At 57.0% G+C, this 26,449-nt stretch overlaps 1 protein-coding gene, 1 long non-coding RNA gene and 1 other non-coding gene across 4 annotated transcripts in view; 1 reads left to right on the top strand and 2 right to left on the bottom strand.

The window, feature by feature from the left end:
• The window catches only part of CAPN2 (calpain 2), a 47,148-nt gene that overhangs the window by 10,394 nt on the left and 10,305 nt on the right, over positions 1 to 26,449 (bottom strand). Inside the window, exons 3-13 of the mRNA XM_024575964.4 lie at positions 11,627 to 11,745; positions 10,912 to 11,045; positions 9,604 to 9,772; positions 8,688 to 8,771; positions 7,246 to 7,331; positions 6,368 to 6,442; positions 5,550 to 5,710; positions 3,684 to 3,853; positions 2,271 to 2,282; positions 1,395 to 1,606; positions 384 to 420 (exon numbers count right to left, since the gene is read on the bottom strand). Coding sequence (XP_024431732.1) covers positions 384 to 420; positions 1,395 to 1,606; positions 2,271 to 2,282; positions 3,684 to 3,853; positions 5,550 to 5,710; positions 6,368 to 6,442; positions 7,246 to 7,331; positions 8,688 to 8,771; positions 9,604 to 9,772; positions 10,912 to 11,045; positions 11,627 to 11,745 — 1,259 coding nt within the window. The remainder of the gene's footprint in view (positions 1 to 383; positions 421 to 1,394; positions 1,607 to 2,270; positions 2,283 to 3,683; positions 3,854 to 5,549; positions 5,711 to 6,367; positions 6,443 to 7,245; positions 7,332 to 8,687; positions 8,772 to 9,603; positions 9,773 to 10,911; positions 11,046 to 11,626; positions 11,746 to 26,449) is intronic.
• Positions 14,701 to 14,808, bottom strand: LOC112318936 (U6 spliceosomal RNA). Its single transcript, XR_002976269.2, has one exon. It is a non-coding gene; the product is annotated as a U6 spliceosomal RNA (small nuclear RNA).
• LOC123478240 (uncharacterized) lies at positions 16,913 to 26,181 on the top strand. Of its 2 annotated transcripts, XR_008425305.1 has the most exons (6): positions 16,913 to 17,220; positions 18,256 to 18,355; positions 20,700 to 20,788; positions 21,376 to 22,503; positions 23,092 to 23,180; positions 24,503 to 26,181. It is a non-coding gene; the product is annotated as an uncharacterized lncRNA (long non-coding RNA). The 2 variants fall into 2 exon arrangements; XR_006653394.2 differs by having other exon boundaries at positions 20,700 to 22,503.

Raw genomic sequence — 26,449 nt, 5'->3', positions numbered from 1 at the left:
TTGGACATCTGGTCACCCAGCGCTTCCATTTTACAGAGAAAACCGAGGCCCAGAAAGTGAACTGACAAGAACCTCTTGCTGGTCAGTACAGCACTGGTGGCCTATCCTACACAACGCCCCCACCCCGGGCGCACGGGGTCACTCGCCCCCACGGGCAGGGAGCTGCCCAGGGCCAGTGCTGGCTGGAGCTGGAGTGGGAGGGGCCTGAGTAGGCCCAGGGCAGGGCTGTGTCCTTAGTTCCCCACTGTGTGTATGAAGCCCCGGGACCCCCCCACACCACCCCTGGGGTTACTGTTGCTCCTCTGCTGCTGGTAACAGGGGTGGGGGAGTGCAGTGGGGGTGGTGGCCCAGGACAAGGGGGTGCAGTCAGGAGCTCCAAGTACCTCTTCAGGGTTGCCCTCGATCTCATCATCGACGACTCTGGAAACAGAAGGAAGCTGTGTGTTACCGGAAGGGACGTGAGTGGGAAGGGCCAGTTGCAGAAATCACAGCTCAGAGGCAAGTGCGGCATGAGGCCCAGTGTGGGGCGGGCAGAGCAGATCTCTCTGTGGCCCCAGTTTCTGCCATGTTCCCTACATAGTAGAAATCAGGGCAGACATGATCGGAGGAGCCGGAGTGCTGGCTGAGCGACTTGGAGATTCAGAGATTTGTTTGTTTGCTGGCTTTTGGTCATCCAAGTGCACAGCAGCCTCTGCACTCAGGGGCTGGCACCCCAGACAACCCTCCTCACTGCCTGGCCTGGAGGAGCCACTTTTCAGCTCCATTCAAAACACTCAGAGCCCGCGATGTGCACGCAGCCGCCTGGTTCTTAGGGCGGGAGCAGGCAGGCGGTGCGGAGGCCCGGCTCTGATCTACTTGGGGCTCCGGCCGGGGTTAGTTTATCCTGGGCACATCCTGTGTCCAGAGCTGATCCTTCTGCTCCACAGTGACAGTCTTTAAACTCAGGAGGGTCTTCCTCAGGCCCCCTGGGACCTGGAACTGGGCCCCGAGAGTCCTAGCTGAAGAAGAAGAAAGCTCACCCTGGAGAACAGGAGAGTTGCAGGGCTGGGGCTGCCCAGCTTTCTGCAGTGATGGGACCGGGTTCCTAGCGAGTCTAACACAGGCCACTAGACTGAAAATAACCTCGTGAGCAGGCAGAGCGATTAGATTCTGCCCTGTGCTCCACAGCCACTCTTTCCAACCAAACCCCTTCTGAGTGGCTATTTCTTTCACTCACCTGAGTATAATATTGGAAGTTCTTGCACACAGCAACCCCCGACACTAACCCTCCCAAGCAGGCAGGGACCATCGGAAAAGAGGCTGACCTTCAGAGAGTACAGAGCCCTGCCTGGGACAGGCCAGCGACTGGAGGGAGAAGGGGTGGGAGGCGAGGAAGGAGAGGTGCGAGGACCTACTGGTAGTCGGCCTTCTTCTCGGAGAAGACCCGGATGCAGAAGTCCCCGTCCTTGTTGGGCTCGAAGGTGGAGGGCACCACGATGTACTCTCCCGGGGGCAGCTTGAAGCGGTTGAGCACCTCCCGCAGGTTGATGAAGGTGTCCGACCGCTCCCGGGCTCGGTGCGTCAGGAAGAAGTTTTTGCTGAGGTGGATGTTGGTCTGTCCGGACAGCTGACGGATGAACAGAGACGAGTGGGAGTGGAGGGCAGGAAGGGCTCCGCCCACGTCCAGGAGTGCTTGCTCACCGAGGTGAGAGGGTGACCATTTGGGCCATTTTGGGCAAATGGCAAGCTTTCTACCAGGGTCACACACACCAGCTGAGGCACAGGTGACAGGGGACCTGCCCTTCAGCCAACTCCGCAGAGACGTCCCTTCCTCTAAGTGACTCCCAGGGACATGTAGTGTCCACATAGCAAGAATCTGGTTCAAGTGGCAGAGGTGGGGACAGGGTCCAGCTCTGTGGTCCCATGTCATCTTATCATCTGCAGGGCTCAGCTTGTCCCTTCGGGTTTGTTTTAGGAGCACTACAGGGCTCGGTGAAGAGCCCCTGTGTCCAGGACCACAGCTGTCCACCCAGAGCTAATCCACACACGCCTCTGCCAGGTCTCAGAGAGGCAGCGGTCCCCATGGGGACAGCCTGAGACACCATGCCCTGAGCTCACGCCCCAGTGGGACCCAGGACCTGAGCAACATCACCTAGAGGGCCAGAGACTCACCCTTCCCAGCCACCAGCCCCTGCCCACGCATCACAAGACCCCTGAGCTGGCAGTCTAAGCCTTTTACTTGTTGTGGAACCTCAGCCCCAGGGACCGCAGGTGACATACGCCAGACGTACCTCCTCGGGAACCTGCAGAGATAAAGAAGCCCACGCTTAATTCCACTTCTGGGAAGGTGTGTGCAGACATGCCAGCACTGTGGGCGTCTGTCTCCTTTGCTAATCCTTTTCTCTGGGGCCTCAGCAATAGTAATGAAACCAACCCAGTGATTATTTTCCAAGGAACCCAAAGCATTCCCACATTTAAGAGAAAACCCGATGACCCAGCAATAACGTGGACAGGCCCTAAGCACATTCCCGGTTCAGAGAGCACAGAATTGAGGTGTGGAGCCTTGAAGTGACTTGTCTCAGGTCACCCGGTGGCCTCCCTGCAGGGAACATGGGGCCCTGGTGCAGGAGGCAGCTGCCCGGCCAGGCGGGGGCCCTCTGGGCTGGGAGCCAGCGGCCTCAGTTTGAGGCTCTGTAGGCCACATCCAGTCTGTATGTCCTTGGGTGAGTTGTTTCCCCTTCCTGGCCTCTGCTTCTTTATCTCTTAAATGGGACCAGTGACCACCCAGGGCCTTCCCAGAGGCTTCTCCCCTGAGTGCTGTGCTGGGACATGGGCCCTCGGGGCAGCGCATCAGGCCAGATTGGTAGCATCTGCCGATTCAGTGGTGTAAATACCCCTGGTTCCCATGCAACTCCCCCGCTCCCCAGCTGCTTTCAGGTTGCCAAGGGGCTGGGAGGAGATGGGACCACATGACCTCTGGGAGCTACACCATACACACATCCCTGATTCCACCTGAGTGCGCCCCCTCAGCTGCCCTGCAGTCTCCCTGGTCCCCACCTCCCTCCACAGACCCAAGGCTCTGCGAGGCTGTGTTCTGTGCTGCAGAGTGGTGGGGGGGAGGGGCGTCCAGGGGCCCAGCCTCCACACCTGAGAGGCAGAGGTGGCCAGCCCATGGTGGCAGCCCGTGGACTGTGGTGGAGCTGGGCTGCTCTTTATGTGGTGCAGAAAGAAGGAAGGACACCCGGACAGTGAACGTGCCTGTGTGGGGACGGGGCTCCAGCCAGCCGGCCCGCGGTTCCCTGTCCTGAGTGCCAGGCCCACGGCCTGGCTGGGCTCTGGCCCGCCAGACTGCTGGCTCAGTTCCTGCCCTCCCAGTATTTCCTGGTGCGAGGCCAGGGTACTCTGTTCTCAGCTTCGGTTCCCTGTTTTTTAGGGACTGGTGGGCCAACCAGAATGCCAGGCCTGGGAGCACATGAGAAGGGACATGAAGGCATTTGAGAGGGGGACATGGGGTCCAGCCAAGGGCTTGGAACCTCCTGGTGACACAGAGCAAGTGCAGGGGCCTCCCTGCAGCTTTGCTTTCCCTGGGACACGCTCCCTGCCTGCAGTCCCATCTCCGGTTCTGCCCATGGGGGTGGCCTTCCTCGCAGGGGTTGAGAGGAACGAGGGGAAGGGGCGGTAGGACTGCACCCCGTGCTGCCCACCTCGTAGATGCCGAAGCCGATGGTGTGCATGTCCTCGCCCATCTTCCTCTGCCGCCGCCGGTGCTTCTGGATGAGGCCCACCAGGAAGGTGCAGCCTCTCTCGCCGTCGTCCTGGTCCTCGTCCTCCTCCTCCAGCTTGATCAGGTACTGGGGGTTCATCCAGAAAGTGTCTGTGCCGGAGTGGGCTGGGGTCAGTCACCTGAGCAGGGGGTCTGGGGGGGAAGGGCTCTGCCCTTGTCTCCCAGAGAGGTGGGAGAAGGTGGGAGAAGGCGGCAGACCCTGGGGTGGAGGAGCCGGGTGGGGCGGGGACTGGTCAGCAGCTGGTCAGGGTGGGAGTGGGGTGGGCTGGGACAGCCTGCACTTGTCTGAGTCTCTCGGGGCCTAAGTTAGGAGCTTCCCTTGTAGTGCCCTCCCGCTCGCCCCAAGCTGACTTCTCTAGGAGACCGTTTCTGTCCCCCTGGAATGGGGTGGGTAGCGCTGCGGCCCCCTGTCCTGGCTGAGGAGACTTGGGGACTAGCTCCTGCTCCCCCTCAGTGAGCCCAGACGCCAGGAACATCTTCTCATTCTGTGTCCCTTGTCCTCCTGGCCCCTTGGCCATCCCCAGGTGTCTCTGTCCTCCCCACTTCCAAACCCACTTATAGGAAGGACCTGGTGTTCATTCATTTTTCAGGAGAGGTGGGCCATGGCCTTCCCTCACCTAATGGAACAAAACTCTAATTGTGGAACTGAAGGCGCCACCTAGTGCAGGGCTTGGCACACAGGCCTGGCTCTGCAGGCTGCCAGTGGCCCATTTTTGTAAAGTTTTATTGGGACATAGCCATGTTCACTCATTTAAGTATGGCTGCCTTCAGGCTCCAGCAGTGCAGGTGAGTAGCTGCCATAGAGACCATCTGGCCCTTAAGAGAGTCTGTGATTCCCGATCCAGTGGGCAGGAGAGACGTTTTCGTCTGGGGCGCAGGCCTCCCCGGTACCTCTGGCCCTGCCCCGTGGTGGCTGCATACTTGAGGCAAAGGATTAAAACCACCGGAGCGAGAGGTACTGGTCAGCAGGCCCCAGGCTGACTACTTGCTCTGTGGCCCAGGTGTGGCGCTTAGAGCCACCGTTCCCTCGTTGGTAATAGACCATCAATATCTGACCATGACCTGCCACCAGGGTCCCTAAAACACCGACTCCACAGTCAGCCTGGGCAGTCACTCTGCAAACCCTCATCTTAAAGGGTTTGCAGAGTGGATCACAAAGAGGATCACAAAGGATCTGCCTCCAGAGCTCGTTGCGAAGATTCAATGGAATCATGTGGATTCCTAGCCCCCAACTGTGCCCCCTAACTGGCAGATGTCATCCTCTTTAGATAATTTCTGAGGGGCACGGGGGCAGGAGGCCTGGGCCGTCAAGGCAGAAGAGCCAGGAGAGTCCATGGAGGATGGGACAGAGGAGTAAATCCTCACCCCCATCTCGGCAGGGTCCACCAGCACATGCTGAGTGAATTGGGCGCTAGGGTTGCTGGGCAACCACCAGGGCCGGGCACGCGGAGGCCCAGGGGACGAGGTCGCCCTGCAGGGCTGGGCTGCTGGGCTTGGGTGGGCAAAGAGGCCCTTGGGCAGGAAGCAGGACTGAGCGCCGCCTCCACAGGCTGGTGGAAAGGCCACGGTACAGGGAACCTGGGGCCTGCAGGGGACATCACAGAAACAGCGGGCTTGGGCTCCACCTGGGGAGGGAGGCAGGTGAGTGCAGGAACCAGAAAAGGCTGTGGAGATGGAGACTTGGGGAGAAGGAAGGCAGAGGGCCAGTGGGCAGGAGCCGCTTGGCTGGGGAGTGGCACAGTGGGGCAGGGTGGGTGAGGGGTCCTTTGGCCTCAGGCGGTCTTACTCGGGTAGTTCCTGCAACCTCCCGCAGTGGAGCCCCGCCGCCAGTTCCCGTCCATCTTGGTGAGCTTCCACTTCTTGTAGCTATCGCTGGTGAGGGTATCGGGGGTCAGGTTGCAGATCTCCAGGCGGGAATAGTGCCTCAGGAAGTCGCTGAAAGACATCCTGGCAGAGGAGGGGCACGGGCATCCGGTTACAAGAGGGCACAGCCTTGACCAAGGCCCGGCAGAGCAGCCGAGAGACTGCACCTCGGGCTGGTGGACACCAGATCCGCTGTGAGAAGGCAGACTCCGCCCCTGGTGCTGCCCCCTTCTAGCTGGGTGACTCCGAGCAAGTTACTTCAGCCTCCCTGAACCCCAGCACCCTCCTCTGTAAAAATGGGAGCCCCGAGAATGAAACGAGACAACACACGGGAGCCTGTCTAGTCAACAGGGAGTCATCGGGGGAGGTGGTCACATAGTGGCCCAGACACACACGTGCGGGCCCCCTGCGCTCCTGAAGGGCCCAGTGTCCTACGGCATTGGGACAAACCTCCAGAAAATGCTCGTCTTTTCCCTGTTTCCTCTGGGGACCTGAGCATGGATGCAGGGTCCTCACAGCCCTCTCTCCATGTGGCTGCTCAGCTCTGAACCCCAGGGTGGGGATGGACGCGTGGAAGGGTTTGGAGAATTTTTTTGTTCAGGGTCTTACAGTGATTTAAAACAACGACAAACCCCAGATCCCACGCCCCTGGGCCCTCGACACGATACTCTCGCTACTTTTCCAGTAAAGACAGCAGAGCAGACACCTCTTTCCCTGAAGCCTCCACTGCGATCATCTCACCAGAATTCCCCGTCTTCACGCCGTCTGGTCAGCCTTTCCTTCTCCTCTGGGTCGACAGTGTTCCAGTTTGGGCAGCTGGAAAACCAAATTGCCGGAGAGCCATTAGAAAGTGACATGGGGCGATGACTTCTCCCCAAGGCCCCCGAAACGGAGGACCAGGGACACGCTGCTCGCCTCTGAGGGCCCAGACCCCGGTCAGGGAGGGAAGTGACGCAGATGACAGGTGGCTAAGGGGTGCAGGGGAGCAGGCGAGAGGATGTGTCATCCTGGAAGGGTGTAGTGAGGGGGAGTCCAGGAAATGAACACAGCCCCTCAGAGAGAGACAGAGGAGCGCCGTGGCTGGGACTGGACAGGCCAGCAGTGGGCACAGGTGGCCAACCTGTGGCCCACGGGCTGCACGTGGCCCAGGATGGCTGTGAATGCTGCCCAACACAAAATAGTAAATTTACTTAAAACATGGAGAGATTATTTTGTGATTATGTGTCGCAGTGTATTTAATGTGTGGCCCAAGACAATTCTTCTTCCAGGGCAGCCCAGAGATGCCAAAAGTTTGGACACCCCTGATATATCCTTGGAAGACAACAAGTGCTTGGGGAAAGAAAGGTGTGTTTTTCCCCCCCGGAAGATCCAATAGCAGGTAAATCTGAGTGTGGGAAAGATGGAGCGGGAGGGGATGAGAGGAATGAGCATCACAGGGGCCTGGGCCTTACAAACAGCGCCCAGATGGCTGGAATACACTGGTTCCAAGCCTTAGGGGGCCCACCATCCCCATGAGCCCCCTTGGTGTGGCCTGTGCTCTTGGGCAGGGAGCCCTCCCTCCATCTCCCCAGGGCCTCCTGGCAGGATACACCCCCAGGCCCCAGTGGCGCCCTCCTCACTTGTCACTCCACTTCCCGGTCCACTCCACCTCTCCCCAGGGATTTCGGATGCGGATCAGTTTCTGAAGGCTTCCTCTGCTTTCCACCTGCAGGGCGGGAGGGAGGGTGCATTCAAGCCAGGCCTGGAGGTTCTCGGGCCCAAGACCTCCTTCTCCCTGAGCCGGGGGTTTGAGTCTAGGTTATAAGCGGGGGGGGGGGTCACAAAAAGGCAGAGCCCCACCACTGCCCACCTCGACGGCTCCTAGGACCCAGCCCTTGGAGGATCTGGGCTCTTTAACATCTGTTGTGAGCCTGAGGCACAAATGCACGTGTTCTAGACTCTGCTCCGAACCACAGTTCAACTATAACAGGACGTGCTCTTGTCCTAGGGGCTCAGGGAAGCTCTGCCGCCTGTCAGGAGAACACCAGTCACAAGCAACCATGGGCGTGATTCCTGATCGAATCCTGGATCTGGGTGGTCGGGGGACACTATAAAGGATACTTGGGGGAAAATATAAATGTGGACTATAGATTAGGTGATGTTATTAAATTAGTGTTTACTTTCTTGGGCCTGAAAAGGATACTGGGATTTTTATGTAAGAGAACGGGAGTGATGTAACGTCTGCAAGTTATGTTCAAATGGCCCGGGAGAAAGTGCCCACGCAGAGAGGGACCAGCCAGATGTGGCGGAACGCCACCACCGGGTGGTTCCAGGGAAACAGCATTTGCACGTTGCTCTACTATTCTTTCCACTTTTCTACAGACTTGAAATTTTTCAAAATAAAAAGATGTGTGTGTATGGGGTAGGAGGCAACAAAAATCAAGGTAAAAAGAAAACCACTGGGCACGTTAGAAGACCTGAGGTCGAGTCTGGGTTTCGTCATTGACAGTGAACTCGGGCCGCTTAATATGATCTATAATACTAATAGCAGCAGCAAGCCCATCTGCGTACTTAGACACCACGTCCCAGGCACAGTCGGAGCACGTTCTGTGAATCACCGCAAAGATCAGAAATTTCCATTTCTGATTTAAAGGTGAGGAAACTAAGCGGCAGAGTTTACGTAACTTGCTGGGACCACACAGCTGGCAATGGCAGAGTCAGACTGGAACACTAATTTGGGCATGGATGCTTCTGGGAGACCCAATGTAAAAGCATTTGGAGAGAGTATAACACACTACACAAAATAAAGTATCCTTCCTTTATTTTTAGCTGGCCCAGAAGAGTAAGGTAGTTCCAAAACTCAGAAACATCAGAGCGTCTGGCACCGGACCCTGCGGCCACCAGAGGGCAGCGCACGCCGGCAGACCCAAAGCTCCGGAAGGAACCAGAAAGGACAGCCCAGTGAGTCCCGTCTGAGCTTCAGGAATGTGAAGCCTCTGTAGAAACAGCTGTGGGAACTCGGGGGCCCCACCCTGCAGTCCCAGGCAGAGAAAGGCCCCGGAAACCCCCCTGCGGGCGTTACCTCCTCCGCTCCGGTGACGGAGTACGCGTGCCCCTTCACCAGCTTCTGGAACGTGATGGCCTCTGAGTCTGCCATACTGGTGATCTGGAAACGGGGGAAGATCAGCCCTGGCTGGCGCATCTGGCCTGCCCCCCACCCCCACTCGCTCCCTGGGATCCCAGGGGCTGGGATGCGGGGGCACACAACTGCAGGGGAGTGGCCTGGAGGGTGTGGCCAGGCAGGACAGAGCTGTGCTTTCCTGCACCTGCCCCACCTCCTGCTACCACTTTGAGACGCTGAGCCGAGTTCACAACCAGAGCAAAGGCTAAATGCAACAACCGTTAGGGAGAGGGAGTACCTGCATGAATGCGCATGCCTGGCGCATTCACAGGTTCCTGCAGGTCAATGAGGGCGGAGTTAGGACCCCCCAAAGAGAGCAGGCTGGTGAGCGTCTGGGCCCAGGACAGTCACCAGACAGCATCTGGTGGCCCAGCACGGGGTGTCTTGGCAAATCTGAAGGTGGGCTGTGGGTAGGAAGGGTCTTGTGCCTCAACATGGCCTTCAGAAGGAGTTTGAGAATCCCTGCCTGGAGCTGCCTGGGCAGGGCCACCGGGCTCTAGGCACAGGCCCTGCAGGGAGGGGTCCCCTTGGGACCAGCAGAGGGCAGGGGACCTGTGGCCTGGGTGGTGATTCCCAGGAGGCTGAGGGTGGAAAATGGGCTGGAGAGGGAAGGGCTGGAGGTACCATTGCCCCTTCACTTGTACCCCAGACAGCCTGGCTGTTGCCTAGCAACCCCTGGGGCCCAGGTGATGCTCGGTAAGGTGGACAGGGATGGGCTAGGGCTGCAAACAGGGCAGTGGGTTTCCTTGGGTGCTGCTGGAGGCTCCCCCAGCTGCAGTGGACCAGACTCAGGGTCGGGAGGGCGGCCGGCACTTACATCGATGGAGCAGCCCAGGAGGGAGCCTTTCTGCAGAGCCTTCTGGATGATCTTGAACAGGTTGGAAGGGGCCTTCCTCAGCTCGTACCACTCGGCGATGCCGCCTGTGAAGTCCTCAAAGCCCTCCGTGGTGGCGCCCCCTGAGAGCGCTTCATAGCACCCGTTGACCCTACAGGATGGGAAGACATGCTGCTGCCCCCTGCTGCTGACGCTGTGACCTCTCAATGGGCCCCTTTCTTGACCCTCCTTTGCTGGACACTCCAGGGACCCTGTGCTCAGGTTTTCCTTACCTTTGTCTCCAACTCAGGGTGCCCATGAGGGCCAGGGACTGTCTCCCCAGTTACTATTTCCCTGGTCCTTTCAAAGTTTCTTAAAAATCTGATAGAACCTGAGAGCTGGAAGGCCCTGGGTGATGGTCTGGACCAGCCTCCTGTTGTGATCCTTCCTGTTTCTTGACAGGAAAGCAGAGGTCTGCCACTTAGCTATCTGGCATTTATCACTTTAAAAGACAACAATTCAATAACAAAGGCACTTAAGCAGACCAGCAGGCAGCGTTGGGGGGCTTATTGCTCCCTCGGTCCATGCGGGCACCCTGGGGCTTTTTTAACCCTACAATTTGAGCATGTGACTTAGAAGTGGCTCTGAGGGCCAGACTCTCATGGCTGCGTGTGTGCACCTTGGCCCTCCTCCCTGGCCGGGGCTGTGAGCACAGACATCCCCAATGCCTGAGAGCCGGTCACTTCAGTGGACCGAGCCCCGGCGGCACGGCCAGGATGAGGCCATTCTGGAGGGGAGTGGATGCGGGCCTTCCCGTTGACAGTGGGCAGTGTCGAGCACTGGACAGCTGGACTCTGGGCCATGTGGGAGGGACACAGCTGGGAAGAGTATATGGGCAACCATTTCTAATCAGAGACACCACCTATTCTGGGCCAATATCCATAATTTCCGCACCTCTGCCATGGATGGTTTGGCCCACTGGCAACAGCACTTCGCTGTATTTAGCTGACAAAAATGCAGCTTGACCTGCCAAGGAAGTGCAAGGCCCCACTCCAGGCTGGCGCGCTCAGTGCCCCCATTCGCTCCTGTACATTTGGTGTCAGTGGCAGCAGAGGCCATTTGTCAGTGCACGGAGGCTGGGCCCCGGGCACGCATTACCCCCCTGAACTTAGAGCCCAGGTTAGGCCACAGTCGTTCTTCTACAGAATAGGCTTCCCACTCAAGAAGCCTTTGAGTCGTTCCTGATGGCTTTCAGAATCCAGGGCAGCGGGAGGGCGGCAGGCTGTCACAGGGAAAGGCACGGCCACTTACTTGGCGTAGGCCTTCTCCAGCAGGGCGCTCCAGAACTCACTCCCCTCTGCAGAGTGCACGAACAGCAGCTCCCCGTCCTTGGTGGGCAGCCTGTCGTCCACCACCACTTCCACCCACTCGCCGTACTGCCAGAACTGGGGGATGAAGGAGGGGAGGAGGTGGCATGGGGTGGGCTGGAGGAGCAGCCGGTGGCAGCATGGGGACCTGGAGCCTCAGCTGCAGCCGGTCCCCCTCAGCCTTTTTTTGTCCCAACAAAACCATCTGCGGTGGAAGAGGGGGCACCCGGGGTCAACTGAGCCCACCTGGGAGGAGATGCTTCTTCTAAGTCTCCTCCTGTGGGCAAGCACTCGGCCCTGCACCTTAAGCTTTTAAAAATATTTTCTCACTCACCACCTTAATAGGAGGACAGTGAGCAGTCCCTTACCATTCTGTCTCAGACCTCAAATAATAAACTTCTAACATCTGGGAATGGCTTCCTAAGTCATTCTGTTCTGCCTCCCTCCCTGCCTGTCCCAAGGGGCTCCCCACTGCCATCCTCCTGGGACCCTGAGTCGGGAGCAGCACAGGGAGATTGCTGCTATTTATCTGTCCTTTGGAGAAGAGCAAGTCGTAGGAGTCTGCAGATGCTGGGGACTGATGAGCTCGGCTGTGCCAGGGGACCTGTCCCTAGCCCCCGGACCTGCTCAGGAGAAGTGTGGGCCAACCACTAAGGTACCTGGAAGTGGAAGATCCCTGCATAGTTTTCCTGGAAGCTCTGGTCTAAGGGGACGACTCGAGCCAGGATCTCTTCATTCAAGGTGAGGGAGGCGATGGCCGCCAACAGCCAGCAGTCACCTGTGAACACAGCACGGAGTCTCTCCTCAGAGGGGTCTCGGTGCCCGGGTTGGGGGGTTGCTAAACATCTGTTCCACCCCTGTGAGCTGGAAGCCTCAGCCACATGTGGGCTGAGCCATGTTGCAGAGGGCCCTCCCGTGACGGGCTGGTAGGGGGCTGGGGTAAGGCCGTGCGGGGAACGCTGAGGGAGAAACGTTTTCGGGTGTGACAGAGGCTGGGTGGTGAGGGGTGAACTCATTCTCTGAAAGACCCAGAGCTGTGCTGGCTGGATGGTGGCCTCACTCCCCAGCCCGGGCCTGGTGCCCGGGAGAAGCTCGGCCAGGAACATCATGGTCGGGGGGTCTGCTCACAGCAGGGCCTCTGGTAACACGGGGTGTGTTAAAGGTGCGTCCGAGAGAGGAAGGAAATGCAGTGACAGATGGGAAGTGGTTGGATGTTGGACATCTTCCGGGACAAGGAAGCAGAGGCCAGAGAAAGAGACCAGCAGGCCCTCCAAGGGCAGAAGCACCCAGAGATGCAAAGGCAAGAACTGGGAGTCAGAGATGGCACAGAGGCCTGGCTCTGGCCCGAGAGGGGCATGGGCTCGCGGGTGCAGATCACTTCTGGGGGGTGTGCACCATGCCGGGGGCCGGACAAGGCCTGGGGCAGTCAGGGTGGCAGCTGACCAGGCAGCCTGGTCCCTCCGCAGCCTCAGTGCCCTCCTCTGTGACGTCTGGGTAACTGTGCGAGGCGTGACAAGAATGCGTGTGTAAGGCACTCACGCCCATTTGGCGCCTGAGACAGTGCTCAGCACCACGACCCTTTTGCATGGTTAGCTGGAAGCGAGCTGGCGCCAGCAACACCCCAGGCTGGTTTGCAGACAGTGGGGAAGCTTACGCCCTTCTCAAGGAATGTCCACTTTCCGTGACAACAATAGGAAACTTTGATGAGCTGAATGTCCGTTGTTGGATTTATTTTTACTAATTGGCAGGACTAACGAAGTATTACTAAAGTCCACCTCGTTCTTTGCATGCTCGTTGACTACTGAGCATCCCGATGGTTTTCGAGCTGGATGGTCCTGCCCACGTTCAGAAATGATGGGTGGTGCTCTTCGAGGCCTCCATGCGCCAGCAACCTGTGGCTCTGTGGTCGGGGAGACACGCCCCCTGTCCCCAGTGAGTCAGCAACCAAAGGAAGGTGAACAAATCCTCTGGCTCCTTCAGTCGGCTGGGTGCTTGGTGCTGTGATTCACCTGTTGTTTGCCAGTCATTTGCTTTCCACCTGGTAACACCAAGGTTGCTTTGAGAAACCAGCCTCCCCACATTCTCAAGCTGTGAGGTTTCGGTGTTGCTGGCTGTGCCCCCAATTCCAGCCGTGAGCCTGCGGCCTCTCTGCCTCATTCTTTCCTGGCTCCAGTGGTTGGCTCAGGGAAGGCTCTGTGACCCAGCCAGAGCCATTGAGGCAAAATGGGGCTGTTACTGGTGCCTGGAGAAGAGTGGACAGGTGGCCTCTTCTACTGCATTCACTCTGTTATGATGTGTGGTCTGCCGTGGCCGAAGCCACCTTGTGTCTGTGGGAGGGACAGTCTGTCTGAAAAATGGAGCCCAGTCTGCAGGAAGAGGGGCTGAGAGCTGGACAGAGAAAAACCAGGTTCTGGTAGAATCACTTGAGTTCCTGGATCAAGCTGTACCTGAAGGCAGTATGCCTTGGACCTTTCAGTGACAAAAATTGATCATGCCCCTGTTTCCTTATGCATTATGCAGGACTACAAGGCCCTGCAACTTGCCTGCTAGGGGAACTTGGGCAACAGCCATTATTTATTGAGGCCTTCTCCATAAATACGTGCCTGCCACTATCGCAAGTGCCTCAGTTTCATTATGTCATTTACTCCTCACAGCAGCTCTAGGAGGACGGTACTACGACTGTCTCCACATTAAAGCTGAGATAACAAGGCTTGGGAGGTGAAGCGCAGTTAAAGAGCTACTGGTTTAAAAGGCGTGGTCTTTCCGTGAAATCGCTGAGCCGCCCTTTTGGGTCAACTCAGCCTTTATATAAATCAAACTAGACTTTTTCACATGTTGAGAATAAATAGCTTGCAGAGAAACTTGGCACTGAGAGTTTTCAGCTCTGGCCGTGGGAAAGGAGCTGAGGAGCGTCTGATGGGTGGGCGTGGAAATCTACCTGGAGGGGCTCTCTTTCTACCTGGCTCCGTATGCTGCCTGGTGCGGCCCAGGCGATCAGTCAACAGATGATCTCCAGGCCTTTCCTGAGTGTCCACCAATCTTCCAGGTCATCCTCTCCATCCTGTCCGTCCTGGAGAGGGAATTCACCACATTCCTGGGGTCACGAGAGCCTCCTCTTCATTCCTCTTCCTCTACCCTCAGGCCTTTTCATGACTTCAGCCCTCCTTTGGGGACCTGGAGATGCCTACGATTCTTATTTTTCTTGAGCTTATTTGAGATTTTCTAGGAATCTTGCAAAATGCTTGGCTTTGGGTCTGGAGGCGGAAAGCCTTGTGGATAAAAAAAGGCTTGGGTCCAAGTAACAGGATTCCAGTGGCAGAAGTTCTTAAGCCAGTTACCCCCATGGCTCCTGGGGGTCTCCAATTGGATCCCTGAGCACCCCTAGAAAAGCTGCCTGGGTCTGTCTGGCCGCAGTGAAGCCATCCTAACGCCCTTCTGTTTCCCTTACTGTCAAGGGGCGATGCTTGTGCATCGCACATGTGTGTGGGTATCACACAGGTGTCTGTCTGTGGGACGCGTCGAGTGCCTTTGTAGCTGTGGGGCTCACAGCCGACAGTGCCACTATTCCTGGGACAATGACTGTGTGTATGAAGGACCCGCTTCAGGTAGAGGTGCTCTGTTGTTTCTGGTGGGTCACACAGCTAGGTTAGTGCTGACTGCGCACCTGTCTCAGATGACTCCTCACTACCAGACATGGGCGCGCTTGCCACATCCCAGAAATCAGTGGCCGTGCTCATGGCTCCCAGTGATCACGGGTTTGCATGTCATCCTTGCACAGGGGCCACGCCAATCATCTCTGTATCATTCACGATATTAGTACACGTGCCGCAGAAATGAGCACGTGGCTTCCAGTTTTCTTCCTTCGTGTCCCAGAAGCATTTCTCCCGATCACCCAGGTGGGAGCCAGGCCTCACCTCCCCCCATCCTTTGGAAGGGATTGTTTTTCATCTTTTGCCATTTCCCTTTAACTTGTGTCCTTTGAAAGGGTTCCTAATCCCTGAATGTTTCCTAGATGACGAACCTGTGGCTTTAAGGGATTAAGTTACTTGTTTGAGGCCAAGGAACACAACCCGGAAGGGGCCGAGCAGGGGCCAGAACCTGGACTCTGGACACGAAGTCATTGTTCTTTCCGCCAGCAGGAATTCAAAAAAAAAAAAAACAAAAAAAACCCAAAGTAACTAAACAAGTAGCTAACATTTTGCAAAATACTTTGCAGGTTACAAAGAACATGTTCCCCATTTTATTTGAACTTCATGGCAATCTGATGAGACTTTTATCCTTATTATTAGTCATCACCTTTGGAAATGAAGACACTGGAACTCAGGAAGTTCATATACTCGCTAATTGGCAGGCCTCTCGTGCAAACCCTCTGAACCCAGATGCTGGGTTTTGTTTAAAAACTACTCCTTGCTAGAGGTTTCTTTTGGTCCAGAGTATCTGATCCCTGCAACTAGGGAGAGACCCCGCTAGGAATATCCAACTGCAGTTTTCAAATTTCAAACTAAGGGCTGCGAGTCTGCAACTTCGGAAACCTTATACTGTTTTTTAATACCCTCGTGTTTACCGGCTCATGAAATACTAAAACACGTCACCTCTTCAGTGCAACGTAACGTCACTGAGGTGACAGGAGGGTGGCCTGCCATTGCACAGCCAAGACCAGGGCTCTAAGGTCACGACAAAAACGAGCGGAGACAGGAGTTAGATGCATGTAGCAGCGAAGATGCACGACAATTTTCACCAGCTGTCCAAACGCTGGGGTTGAAGGAGACTTAGAGGTCACTGGAAGAATGGCTAAGTTTTTGCCCTGGCCGGTGTGGCTCAGTGGATTGAGCTCAAGCCTGTGAACCAAAAGGTCGCTGGTTCGATTCCTGGTCAGGGCACATGCCTGGGTTGTGGGCCGGGTCTCCCGTTGGAAGCCTGTGAGAGGCAGCCGATTGATGTTTCTCTCCCTCTCTTTCTCCCTCCTTTTCCCTCTCTCTAAAGATAAATAAGTTAAATTAAAAAAAATTTTTTTTTCTGAAAAAAAAAAAAAAAAGAGAATGTCTAGATTTCTAATAGGGTGGAAGCATTTGAAATCCAATTTTATACTTCGGATTCCTTGCCTTTCTCTTTCACCCAAGCAGAAAAATGTTTTTGACTAGGTCAGGAAGTTCCGGACACGGCCCATTTCTTCCATCGATTTGTTATCAGCTCTATACGCTTTCTCAGCACCGAGATCTGAATGCAGATCACGATCGTTTACATTCACGGAGACCTACTGAGCGCCGGTCGCTGTGCTCACCGCTCTCTGTGCATCACTGTGCTAGTTCATGGTCACAAAGGATTCGAGGCAGGCAGCCGCTCTGACCGCCCCCTGCCAGAGTTGAGGAACCTGAGGTGTAAGGAGGTTGGTGGCTCAGCCAAAGGGCCCAGTTGATGAGGGACCCGTCAGGTCAGTCTGAGCAAAGCTTTTGATATCTAACCTAACTGGTCTCCTTGGCAAATAGGTGTCCGTTTCTAATTCACGTGCACAGGATGTGGTCTTGGGGACTTTTGTCCTTGCGGGGTGACTCGATTATGTCTCTGTGTCTGGGTGGCGCACTGCTCTCTCACTGACTTCCTGCTCACCCTGCATGGATGGCTGTACCCACGGGAGGGTTCTCGCCCCACGTGGGCACCCGCCACACAGCCTCCTCAGGGGCAGCCTCGTTCAGTCCCGCCCTTCCCGGCTGAGGTGAGATCCCCAGTTCTTATCAAGGTCCCAATCTGCCCTCCAAAGGTGGCTTATGACAATGCTTCTCCCCTGGCAATGCTGCAGTGACTTGCTCCCATGCAGGGGACCTGGCTGGAAAGGTCACTGGAGTCTGCTCCCAGCACAGCCGGCCAGGACGGCCAGGACGGCCTGGGATGAGGAAGACACCAATGCTGCAAACTGCGATGGTTCCCACTGGCCTGAGCTCCGGGAAAGCCCTAGAATGTGCCTCCGCTGGAGTGTTGCCGTGTGGACAGGGTTGAAAGAGACAGATCTGGGTGTGGACAGGTCTGGCAGAGGTGGGGTGGGAGGGCCACCAGACCCCTCAGGGACTCCTTGAAACTCCTGCAATGCCTGCCTTCCTCTGTCAGTGAGTTTTCCAGTTGTTCCGTGTCTGCAGCCGTCTGGGCCAAGTATAAAGTCTTGTTAGACTTGGTTACCTGTTGATAATCCCTGTTTACTCCATTTATCGCAGGGCCACTGTCCCAGGGACCTGAGGGCCCGGATTGAGGTGAGCCACAGGTGAGTACCCAATACCTTCTGGTCGCTGCTCTGCGTCCACGCTGCCCCAGAGCTGGCCTCAGCAGGTGGGATCACAGGCTCCCAGGGCCTCTGGCTGCTGGAGGATTCGGCCCGTGGGAGCCCTGGAGATCAGAGGAAGCCAGGGAGCGAGGTCAGGGTATTTCTTCTCCAGCTCCTTGCAGCTCCGCTCGAGCTGTGTCCCTGGACCGCAGGGCGCTGTTCCTTCAAGGTGGCATCTGCGCCCAACCCACTGCCAGTTCCAGAATCCGGGTACCTGCCTCTGACTCACAGATCGGTGTCCCCTCCTGGGAGGGACTTGGTCACGTTCCCTCATCTGGTCACAGAAGGCTTCCGGCACCACTGTTCTCTCCAGCAGTGGTCAAGATCCTCCGACCAGGGTGGTCTGCCCTTCCCCGGCTGGCCACCTTTACAACCAAGTCCAAGGGCACCGACTCACCCCATTTAAAAAGTGGCCCATCTTCTTGGCTAGAGAGAGTCCTCGTCATAAAAATGCCACTTGCTCTTAGGTCAGTCTCTAAAGCTAATGCAATCCCAATAAAAATTGCAAGAGGATGTTTTTTAAATTTGGAACTCAGCTGATTCTAAAGTTTACAAATAAGAGAAAACTAAGCATAAAGCATAGCTAGAAAAAATCTATCTCATACATTGAAAACATGGAGAAAGCCACAGGGATTGAACTAGGGCAGTACTTGTGCATAAGGACACATAGATGTTTGGCCCAGAACAGAAACAGCGCCAAAGGCAGCAGTTAGCAAAGGTAAATCATTCCCAAGTGTGACTGGAACAGCTGAGTAGCCGTCCAGAAGAAAATCAAATTGTAGCCCATCTTGTCACAGAGATAAATTCTAAATGGGATACTATTTATATGTAAACACTTACCACTATATATCTTAAATGTATATTTTATTATATTTGCATATACGTATGATCTATCTAGATATTTCTAGTATTTGCATATTCACTATTTATGTATGTATTGATATATTTTTATTTTTTAAAAAATCCTCACCCAAGGATAGGTTCATTGACTTTAGAGAGAGAAGCAAGGGGAGAGAGATACATCGACAGTTGCCTCCTGTACATGCCCTGACCTGGGATCGAACCTACAACCTAGGTATGTGCCCTGACCAGGAACTGAGCCCACGACCTGAGCTTCTGGTGTACGTGCCAACACTCCAACCAACCGAGCCACCTGCCCGAGGCAATGTCATACATTTTAATTTACAGGTTCATAAATTTACATCATGCCAACATTATAAATGTAATTATTTCTATAAAGCCATAAACATTCTAGAAGAGGCCACTGGAGAATTCTACTGTAACCTCAGAGTGGAGCTCAGCTACCAAATTGTAACCTGGAAGCCGTAACATTCTTAAGTGATGCATTTAACTACATTGAAGTATAAAAACAGGACCTGGTTAAAAAAACAAATCACCATCAGCAACGTCGAACTAAGAAAACAATGGGAAACTACCTGTCACGCAGATCCCAGAACAAAGGTTACATATAAACCTTTCTAGTATACGAACAGGGGAAAAAGAGAGCTCAGGAGAAGAAGGGGCAGAGACAGAGGCGGAGTCCATGGAAAGAGGACAAGTTCAAGTCTCACCCATTTTAAAGGTGCTGCACCTCACTCATCATCACAAAAGAAATAAAAAGCCAAATGCACTGGGATATCATTTTTCACCTTTCAGACTGTAAAGATCAAACTGTGCAGAAAACAAGAAAAAAAAACCCCACGAGGACCCTCCGGGGAGGCCGTGGGGTCTGAGCGCTCTGCTTTCCGTCAGGAGCACAGAGTTGGGTGTGGTCCCCAAGAGGTTTCAGGACAGTCACAGGCCCAGAAAGGAGGCTCTGTCCAGAAACCTGCCAGACAGACACACCCCCCAGCCCGAGGCCGCTTCCTGCTCGGCAGCTGCCCTCACTGGTTCCACACCCGGCTCCTCTCCACTGTCTGCCCTGCTCCATTGTCTCACCTGCCCGCACACCCTTCAGCCAGCAGGCCGCAGGAGGAACCAGCAGCAGCTCCACCCTCTCGGTTCCGCACCCAGATTCTGGGCTCCCGGCTGCCCTCTCAGTCACCTCTGGCTGGGTGTGCTCCTCCAGCCCAGCACCTCGGGGTGGCCCTTCCTGCACCCCCTACTCCATCGGGGCCGTGTGCCTGGTATTCTGGGGGGATGCGGGAGCCCTCTCTGTGGGCATTGGGCTGGGAGGAGGCCAGCAAACTGCAGCAGTGGGGGGAGGGTGTAGCCTGGTGGACTGAGAACCCCCTGGCAGGGTGTGGGCCAGCCTGGGTGCTGAGGGTCCCGAGTAAGCCTGGGGCTGATGTGCCCCCTCACCGGCCAGGTCACAGGGCAGAGTGGCCTTTGCTGGCCATGACCCAGCTATTGGGCACAGGTGCTGGACAGAGGGTGGATGGTGCCATGGACTCCTGGCAGCCATGCTGGGCCCGCCAGACATCCCAAAACCAGAAGGGAGGAGAGAGGGAAGGCCCAGCCAGACATGGGTGGGGCTGAGCATGGGATTTGCTTTCTGAAGACCTGGGTCGGAATTGCGTTCCACCGCTAATGACTGTGTGAACTCGGGTACAGGTCTCATTTCTCCCACCCATGTTTTCTCAGCTGCGCAAGGAGAATAAAACTCACGTAGCCTCAGCAGGCTGTTGGGGTCAGATGAGAGAGGGCAGCTAGGGGTCTGTGGGTGAGCCTCAGAGATCTGGAACCCCAAAAATGTTGAGCAATTTTGCATGTATATGAATGTATGGATTCTTCTAGGGGGGAGCCAGGTTTCTGTCCCACCCCAAAGGTTCAGAAACCCTGGGGCCGGAACCCTGAGTTCAGATCCTGGCTCTATCCTGGGGCAAACCACTCTCACCATGCCTCAGTTTCCTCATATACGAAATGGGTTTAATAGTTATAAAATGCATCACAGAGTCGAGAGTTAAGTGGTGACAGACCTAGGCAGGCCTAGGAGGAATCACCAGGCGGGAAAACTGTACCGTGGGAAACTGTAGCCTGGGAAACTGCCTGCCGACCCTACACAGGACAAACAGCTGCCCGGCTGAGATTGGGGTCTGGGGTCGGCCTATGCGGCATAACAGGATGCAGCTTTAACTTGAACCTGACAAGACGCATCAAGAACAATGGTCAGCAGAAACCAGCTGGTTTCCAAATGGCACCCAGCAACCAGCTCCTCCAGCCAGTCAGACTCTGACACCTGAACCAGTTACCCTTCATGGCCTTTTGTGCTTAAAAACCCTGCCCTGAGAACAACTGAGCGAGTCTTAACCTCCCTTGGTGGGCCCCACTTTCCCTCTTATTCCCCGCTAATAAACCCTGCTCCTTGGCTCGCTGCGTCTGTCTGGTTTCTTGAGCGACTCTGACCTGACAAATGGGAGAAAAGAGGTGAAGCATTGAGAACAGTGTCTCTAAGTGCTGATTTTTTTATTTCTTTATAGGGGAGAAAGCTGAGACCCGGAAGCAGTGGTCTGGATTGAGGACGCTTTACGTGCCCCACTGGCCACATGTGGCAGTCCTGTCCCCAAAGGTGACAGCTCAGCATGACAAGGGCCGGGGTGGGGGTTGTGACTGAGGTGGGAATGGGGGGAGGGGAGCCACAGAAGGGCTGTGACCTGCTTAGGGCATAAGGTTCCCTCCTTGTCGTCCGGAACCTCAGCAAACTCTTGGGACGCATGGGGGTGAGTGCCCAACGGAGAAAATAAAAACAAAGGGTGAGCACTGAGGAGGCTGTAGATGCAGTCGGACTGACCCAAAACTCCTGCGAGGCCCCCCACCCCCAGGCCTGTGGGAACCTCACCCGGGGCTGTTGACATCCCCCCTTTACTCTCCCCAGGGACGGCCCAGGGGGCCTGGGAGCCGCCCTCCCTGGGGCGAGGCTGGTTTGTAGTCTTTTCCCTGCTTTGTCCTGCACCGAACACCAGGCCACAGGGGCCTTTAAGAGCCAAAGGGCCTCCGTCTGGCCTGCCGCCGCCCCACGTCTGCAGCAGCGTGGTAGCCACTTTCCCTCCCTGCGTGCCGGGGCTGTGGGGGTTTGCACTCAATAATCCTACTGTTCCGGTGTCTGTGGCAGGGTGTTTACGTATTAATGTGTTCATTTGTTCCACAACCACTTAGTGACACTCACCGTGGCCCAGCCTCGGCCACCTGCTGCGATCACTTCAGCCACGTTTGCTCCTGGGCCACCAGGGACCCCCCCAAACCCAAGCCTCCCCCCCTTTTCTGATGTGCTTGGGAGAAGGAGGTTCGACTTGGATTGCGGGGGGCCGAGAAGCACAGCTGCCTCACCTTTCCGGACTTGGGGGACCTGGGTCTATCTGGACGAAAGGTTTGACTGTCTGCGGCAGCCTCACCACCCTGGCCGCGGCATGGGCGCCCCGGCACACACCACCTCCCCCCGCGGGCCGGCCGGACCCCTCTGAGCACACGTGGAAACACGCCAAGCAGACCTCGTGAATGGCCTCCTTTACGCCCCAGAGCCCTCTCTGAAAAGACAAATTCATGCAGAGCCCTGGCAGTAAATTTCCAGAGCTGTCGCCCCGGGGCCTGGGTGTCCAGTCCTGAAGGTCAGCTCCGCGGTTACCTGGGGCCCTGGCGGGGAGTGGGATGTGGCCGGGTGACGAACACTTGCCGCGATTGGAAGTTTTTCAGAGAGGACAGCGTAATATTTGTCCTGTGCTTGCTCCATCTCCCCCTCCGCTATCCCCATGCTTCCTCCACAAACAGGAAAAAGTGCAGCAGAGAAGCACAGATGCTGGGCTTCTGTTCGGTCCCACCTGTGCTGCCACGGCTTCGTCACACTGAGCACAGTGGCCTGTCCACAGTCCAAGTTCTGTGAGGGCGGGGGCCCTGTCACAGCAGAGCACGCGCTCCGTGAGGCAAAACACGTGTGCGTGCACACAGGCGTGCACACACATGCACACTCTTGTACACGGCACACAGAACAGGACGCCCCAGGCCAGGCCCCCGCTTCCCAGAAGCCCTCCCTACCCTCACCGTCCCCTGTCTCCCCCCTGAGGCCTGACCTGCCCGTGTCACCAGCGAAAGCCTCCGAGCACCTGCCCTGGGCTGACTCTGGCATCCCCGTGTCTCTCTCCCTCCTTCGGCTCTCAAGCTCCTGTTTGCTCACTCACCCCTCCGCAGCACCAGGCCTGTGCTAGGTCTAGGGAAGAGAGGCCTTCACTCTGAGCGGGCTCGAGTGCCAGCCTGGGGGCAGCCACGGAAACGGGATCACAGAAGATGGAGGTGAGCACAAGGCCTCAAGTCCGAGTAGGGTGGACAGCTCAGAGGAGAGCTTGGACCAAGCTAAGAGGGCAGGGTGGAGGTGGGCTGGGGAACACATGCCGGGGGAGGGAAGGTCAAGTGCAGAGTCCCAGAAGGTGGGGGCTGTAGCACAGCACAGGATGGGGTGGGAGCAGGGGAAGGGTGGGGTGCAGGGAGCTGGGTGCGTGGGGAGGGCTGAGGCTGGAGACAGGCAGTTGGACTTCCTCCAGCTCCAGACTCTGAACCCCACCCCCCATCCCCCCCCACCCCGGGAATTTCAGCCGAGTTCCTCCTCCTCACCCTTTCACACACCCGAGTCCTTGCACTTTCCAGGAAGACAGACTCCCTTCGGGGCAAGTGCCTGCTGGCTCCCTGCTCCCTCCGCACTGTCCCTCCACCTCTCTCCTCTGTCATTCCAGGGACTCAGACCCAGTCTTTGGGGGGCTCCTCCTCACCCCACGCTGCCCCCCTTCCCTGTCCTCACACTGCATCCCAACTGACCCCTGTGAGATCAAGCGTGACCAACACTGACGTTTCATTTGCTCACTTAACTGTTTGATTCCACCACAGGGCTGCCCCCTCCCTGGTGACGACAGGGCCTCTGGCAGCAATGTCCAGAGTGGACTGCAGATGGGCAGGCACCCAGGGCAGGAACCCAGGTGAGAGTTAAGGCCATGGGCTAGGGTCTGAGCAGCCTCCGGTCCCCATTGGCAAAGAGCAAGGAGTCATTATTCAAAGGGAGCCACGAGAAATGAGGACCCTGCACCTTCCAAAGTGGTGGCCACAGTATTCCTGGCTCTTCTAGACCCTGGCCCCTCCCCGCCGGGGGTGGAATCTGTGTCCCTCCCATGAACTCGGGGAGGCCTCTGCCTGTCTCCATGGACAGCTTATGGGATAAGTGACTCCCGAGGCCAGGTCATCAAAGACGAGACAGCCTCCCAGGCACTCCTTAGGGACGTGCACCGAGTGTAAGAGGTTCGGCTCCCTCACAGCCTCCAGGGAGGAGGCCACACGAGAGACAGAGGCCCCAGAGCCCCAGCCCAGGCACCAGACATGGGGTGGGGGGCCTCAGGTTACTCCAGCGCCGGCCCCTTCTCACAGTGTGACAGACCCAAAGAGTTGCCCAGCTGAGCCCAGCCATGCATCAGAACCATGAGAGGGAACGAGAAGATGACTATTGTGGTCTAAACCACAATATTTGGGGGGTGGGTGGTCCCATACAGGATCCAGGTGCAAGGAGACAGGGACCTCCGTGAAATCTGTGCCTGGCCAGGGCATCAGCTGCGCCTGCCGCTCGGGGAGGGACCAGCACGGGGAGGTGGCAATGCCCGGATGCTGTGCCAGCCCCGCTGCGTTCCCAGGGCACCCCACACGCCTGGTCTGGGAAGCCGATGATGAGACAGGCAGCCCCACCAGGGGCGTGTCCTTGGGGGAGCAGGGCAGCGGTCCCCTCCTTGGCTGCAGCAGCAGCGGCTCCTCTCCCACAAGGTCAACCATCCCAGCAATGCGCCGGGTGGCCGCGGTCAGTGTTGTTGCTCCTTTTCTCAGCCAGCGATGTTCACTCCCACGCGTGGCTGTCTGTGGTGGGTGTGAACCTGGTCTCGGGCAGCTCACCTACCAGTTAGCACAGCCACGTCCACACAGCGACCTCTCACCAGCCGTTCCCTTCCGGCCCTCTGCCTTCTCCCTGGTACTACTTATCACCCCCCGCCTCTTATTAGTGGTTTTCCACCGGGGCATTTTTGCCGCCCCCACCCCCACTCTGGGGTCCTGGGACGATGTCTGTGACCTCTTTGTCACGCCTGGGGAGCAGTGGTGCTGCCGTGTCTAGTGGACAGAGGCCAGGAATGGGCGCTGCGCGGCCTGCGGCGCGCAGGACACCCCCAAGGGAAGCAGTGCCCAGCCCCAAATGCCCACAGGGCCGAGGTCAGAAACCCTGCTCTGCCTGAAATCTCGCCTGTCCTGTGTCTCCTTCCTTTAGGGCTCTGTTCCTTCGCCTCCCACCAGGACAGCTGGATACATGATAACCGGACCACGATGTCCATGCAGCTTCTGGCTAACTGTGACCCTTTCTGAGATACTGAGTTTGACAGTCTCTGGCAGACCCAACACTCTGCCTGTCTCCCACAGCCCCCAAAACCCAGAGATGGGGGCCACCGGGGCCACTTGAGTCTCATCTTTGGAAGGGAGGGGACAGAAGCCCCCAGCGGCCAATTTTGGGCCACCCCTGGGAGCTGGTGGGGAGGGGCTTCTCTAGAGGAAACACACACCCGGTCAGGAGCCCAGGCATGAGGCGGTGGCGGATGAGTCACACGGGGCCCTCCCTCCCCTGACTGTTTCACGCCTGGCAGCAGCCCAGAGAAGGGTACCCCAAACCGGAATCCCCCCACCCGCAGTCAAGGCGCGTTTGTATCAGCGGCTGTGGAGGGAGGGTAGAAATCACACAGAAGGTGTGGCAGGAACAAATGACCCAAACCACATGACCCCTTTCCAGTCCTGGCCCCCTGCTGCTCCAGCGTGAGGAGGCCTTAGAGTGGGAAGGGAAGCGGGGCGGGAGATGAGGAGGCCAAGGTTCACACTCACGCGCGGTTCACACTCACACACTCTGCACTCGGGTGGCAACATCTGGGCCCTCACGAGGGTGTCGCACCAGGTGGCTGAGCCCTGCCCTGTCCTTGGCCAGGTGGTGCACCAGGAGGGAGCCACCCTGTGCAGGTTGCATCTCTGCCCCTGCCCCCCGCAGCCGAGGTCCCCAGAGTCACTGCCGGATGTCAGAGCCTTTATCTGCCTGGACTCCTGCAGATGTGACACCTTCCTGGCAGACACAGTCACATCCATGCCCCTTCCCCCCAATCTGGGTGCCTCACAGACTCCCCTTCGGGAGAGGAGGGAGCCTGGCCCAGCTGCTGACTCCTAGGTGAAATTCTGACTCCCTTTCCCGGAACCCACGCCTACTGGAGGTCCGGCAGGGGGGGCATCTATCTTCCTGATTCCTGGACAGAAGTCTCCCTGTGGCCGGGGCAGCAAAGTGCAGGCGACCGCGTTGAGGATGGGCCCACCACGCTGGAGGTGGGGGTGACCTCACAAACATGGTGCCTCGTGTGGGGGGCGTGGGGCGGAGGGGCTGCAGGTGGGGAAGGGAGCCGATTGTCACGGGACCTCAGGAGTCACCACTGGGGACTTGGGAAAGTCTGATCCAGCCCTCTCGCCTCAGCGACAGGGGCTGGAGGCTATCAGGGGTGTGGCCTGGCTCCCAGCTCAGGGGGCACCTGAACAAGCCAAAGTCACAGTCTGACCCACAGGTCCATGGGGGAGCTTGTGGAACTACAGCCCCCACCCCGGGGCCTGTGGGACAGTGGGGGAGTCTTTTGGGAGGATTCTTCCAGCTCCCACTCTCTGGGGAGGGGAGGTCAGGGACAGCCCAGGACAGGGTTGCCCTTTAGGTGGTGGATGAGCCCAGAACCCTGCTGGGTGCCAGCTGAGGCCAGGGCATCTAGGGCAGACCAGGGGCCTGGGGTGAAATGTTAGGGTTAGCTTCTCATCCCCCCCTGCTTATGAGACTGAGGCCCAGCTGGAGGGGGAGCAGGGCAGCAGCCACAGGGGAGCCAATCTGCGACAGAACATTTACAACCAGAAGAGAAGCCAGAGGAAGTGATGACTCATGGCTGCCCAGCGGGCTCCAGGAGGGTGGGAGGGGCCGTGCAGGGGGAGGGGGGCGGGGCAGGGTAGTTCAGGGTAGGAGAAGGTAAAGGCTACTGCTTTTAAGAGAAAAAAATGTATTCGCTTTCTCCATCACACCAGCCAAGACTCATTTTCTAGTCCTTTAAAATAAAACAAGCCTATGTGCACTATTTACAAAAGGACCCAGCGAAATCCCTGACCGGTTCCCTTTAAAACTGTCAAGCTCATTAGAAACGAGAGGCATCGA

This window comes from Desmodus rotundus, chromosome 10 (assembly GCF_022682495.2).
Source record: "Desmodus rotundus isolate HL8 chromosome 10, HLdesRot8A.1, whole genome shotgun sequence".
NCBI classification, from domain to species: Eukaryota; Metazoa; Chordata; class Mammalia; order Chiroptera; family Phyllostomidae; genus Desmodus; species Desmodus rotundus.
Note: the sequence above shows the minus strand (reverse complement) of the source record. Positions and strands in the feature narration are given on the sequence as shown.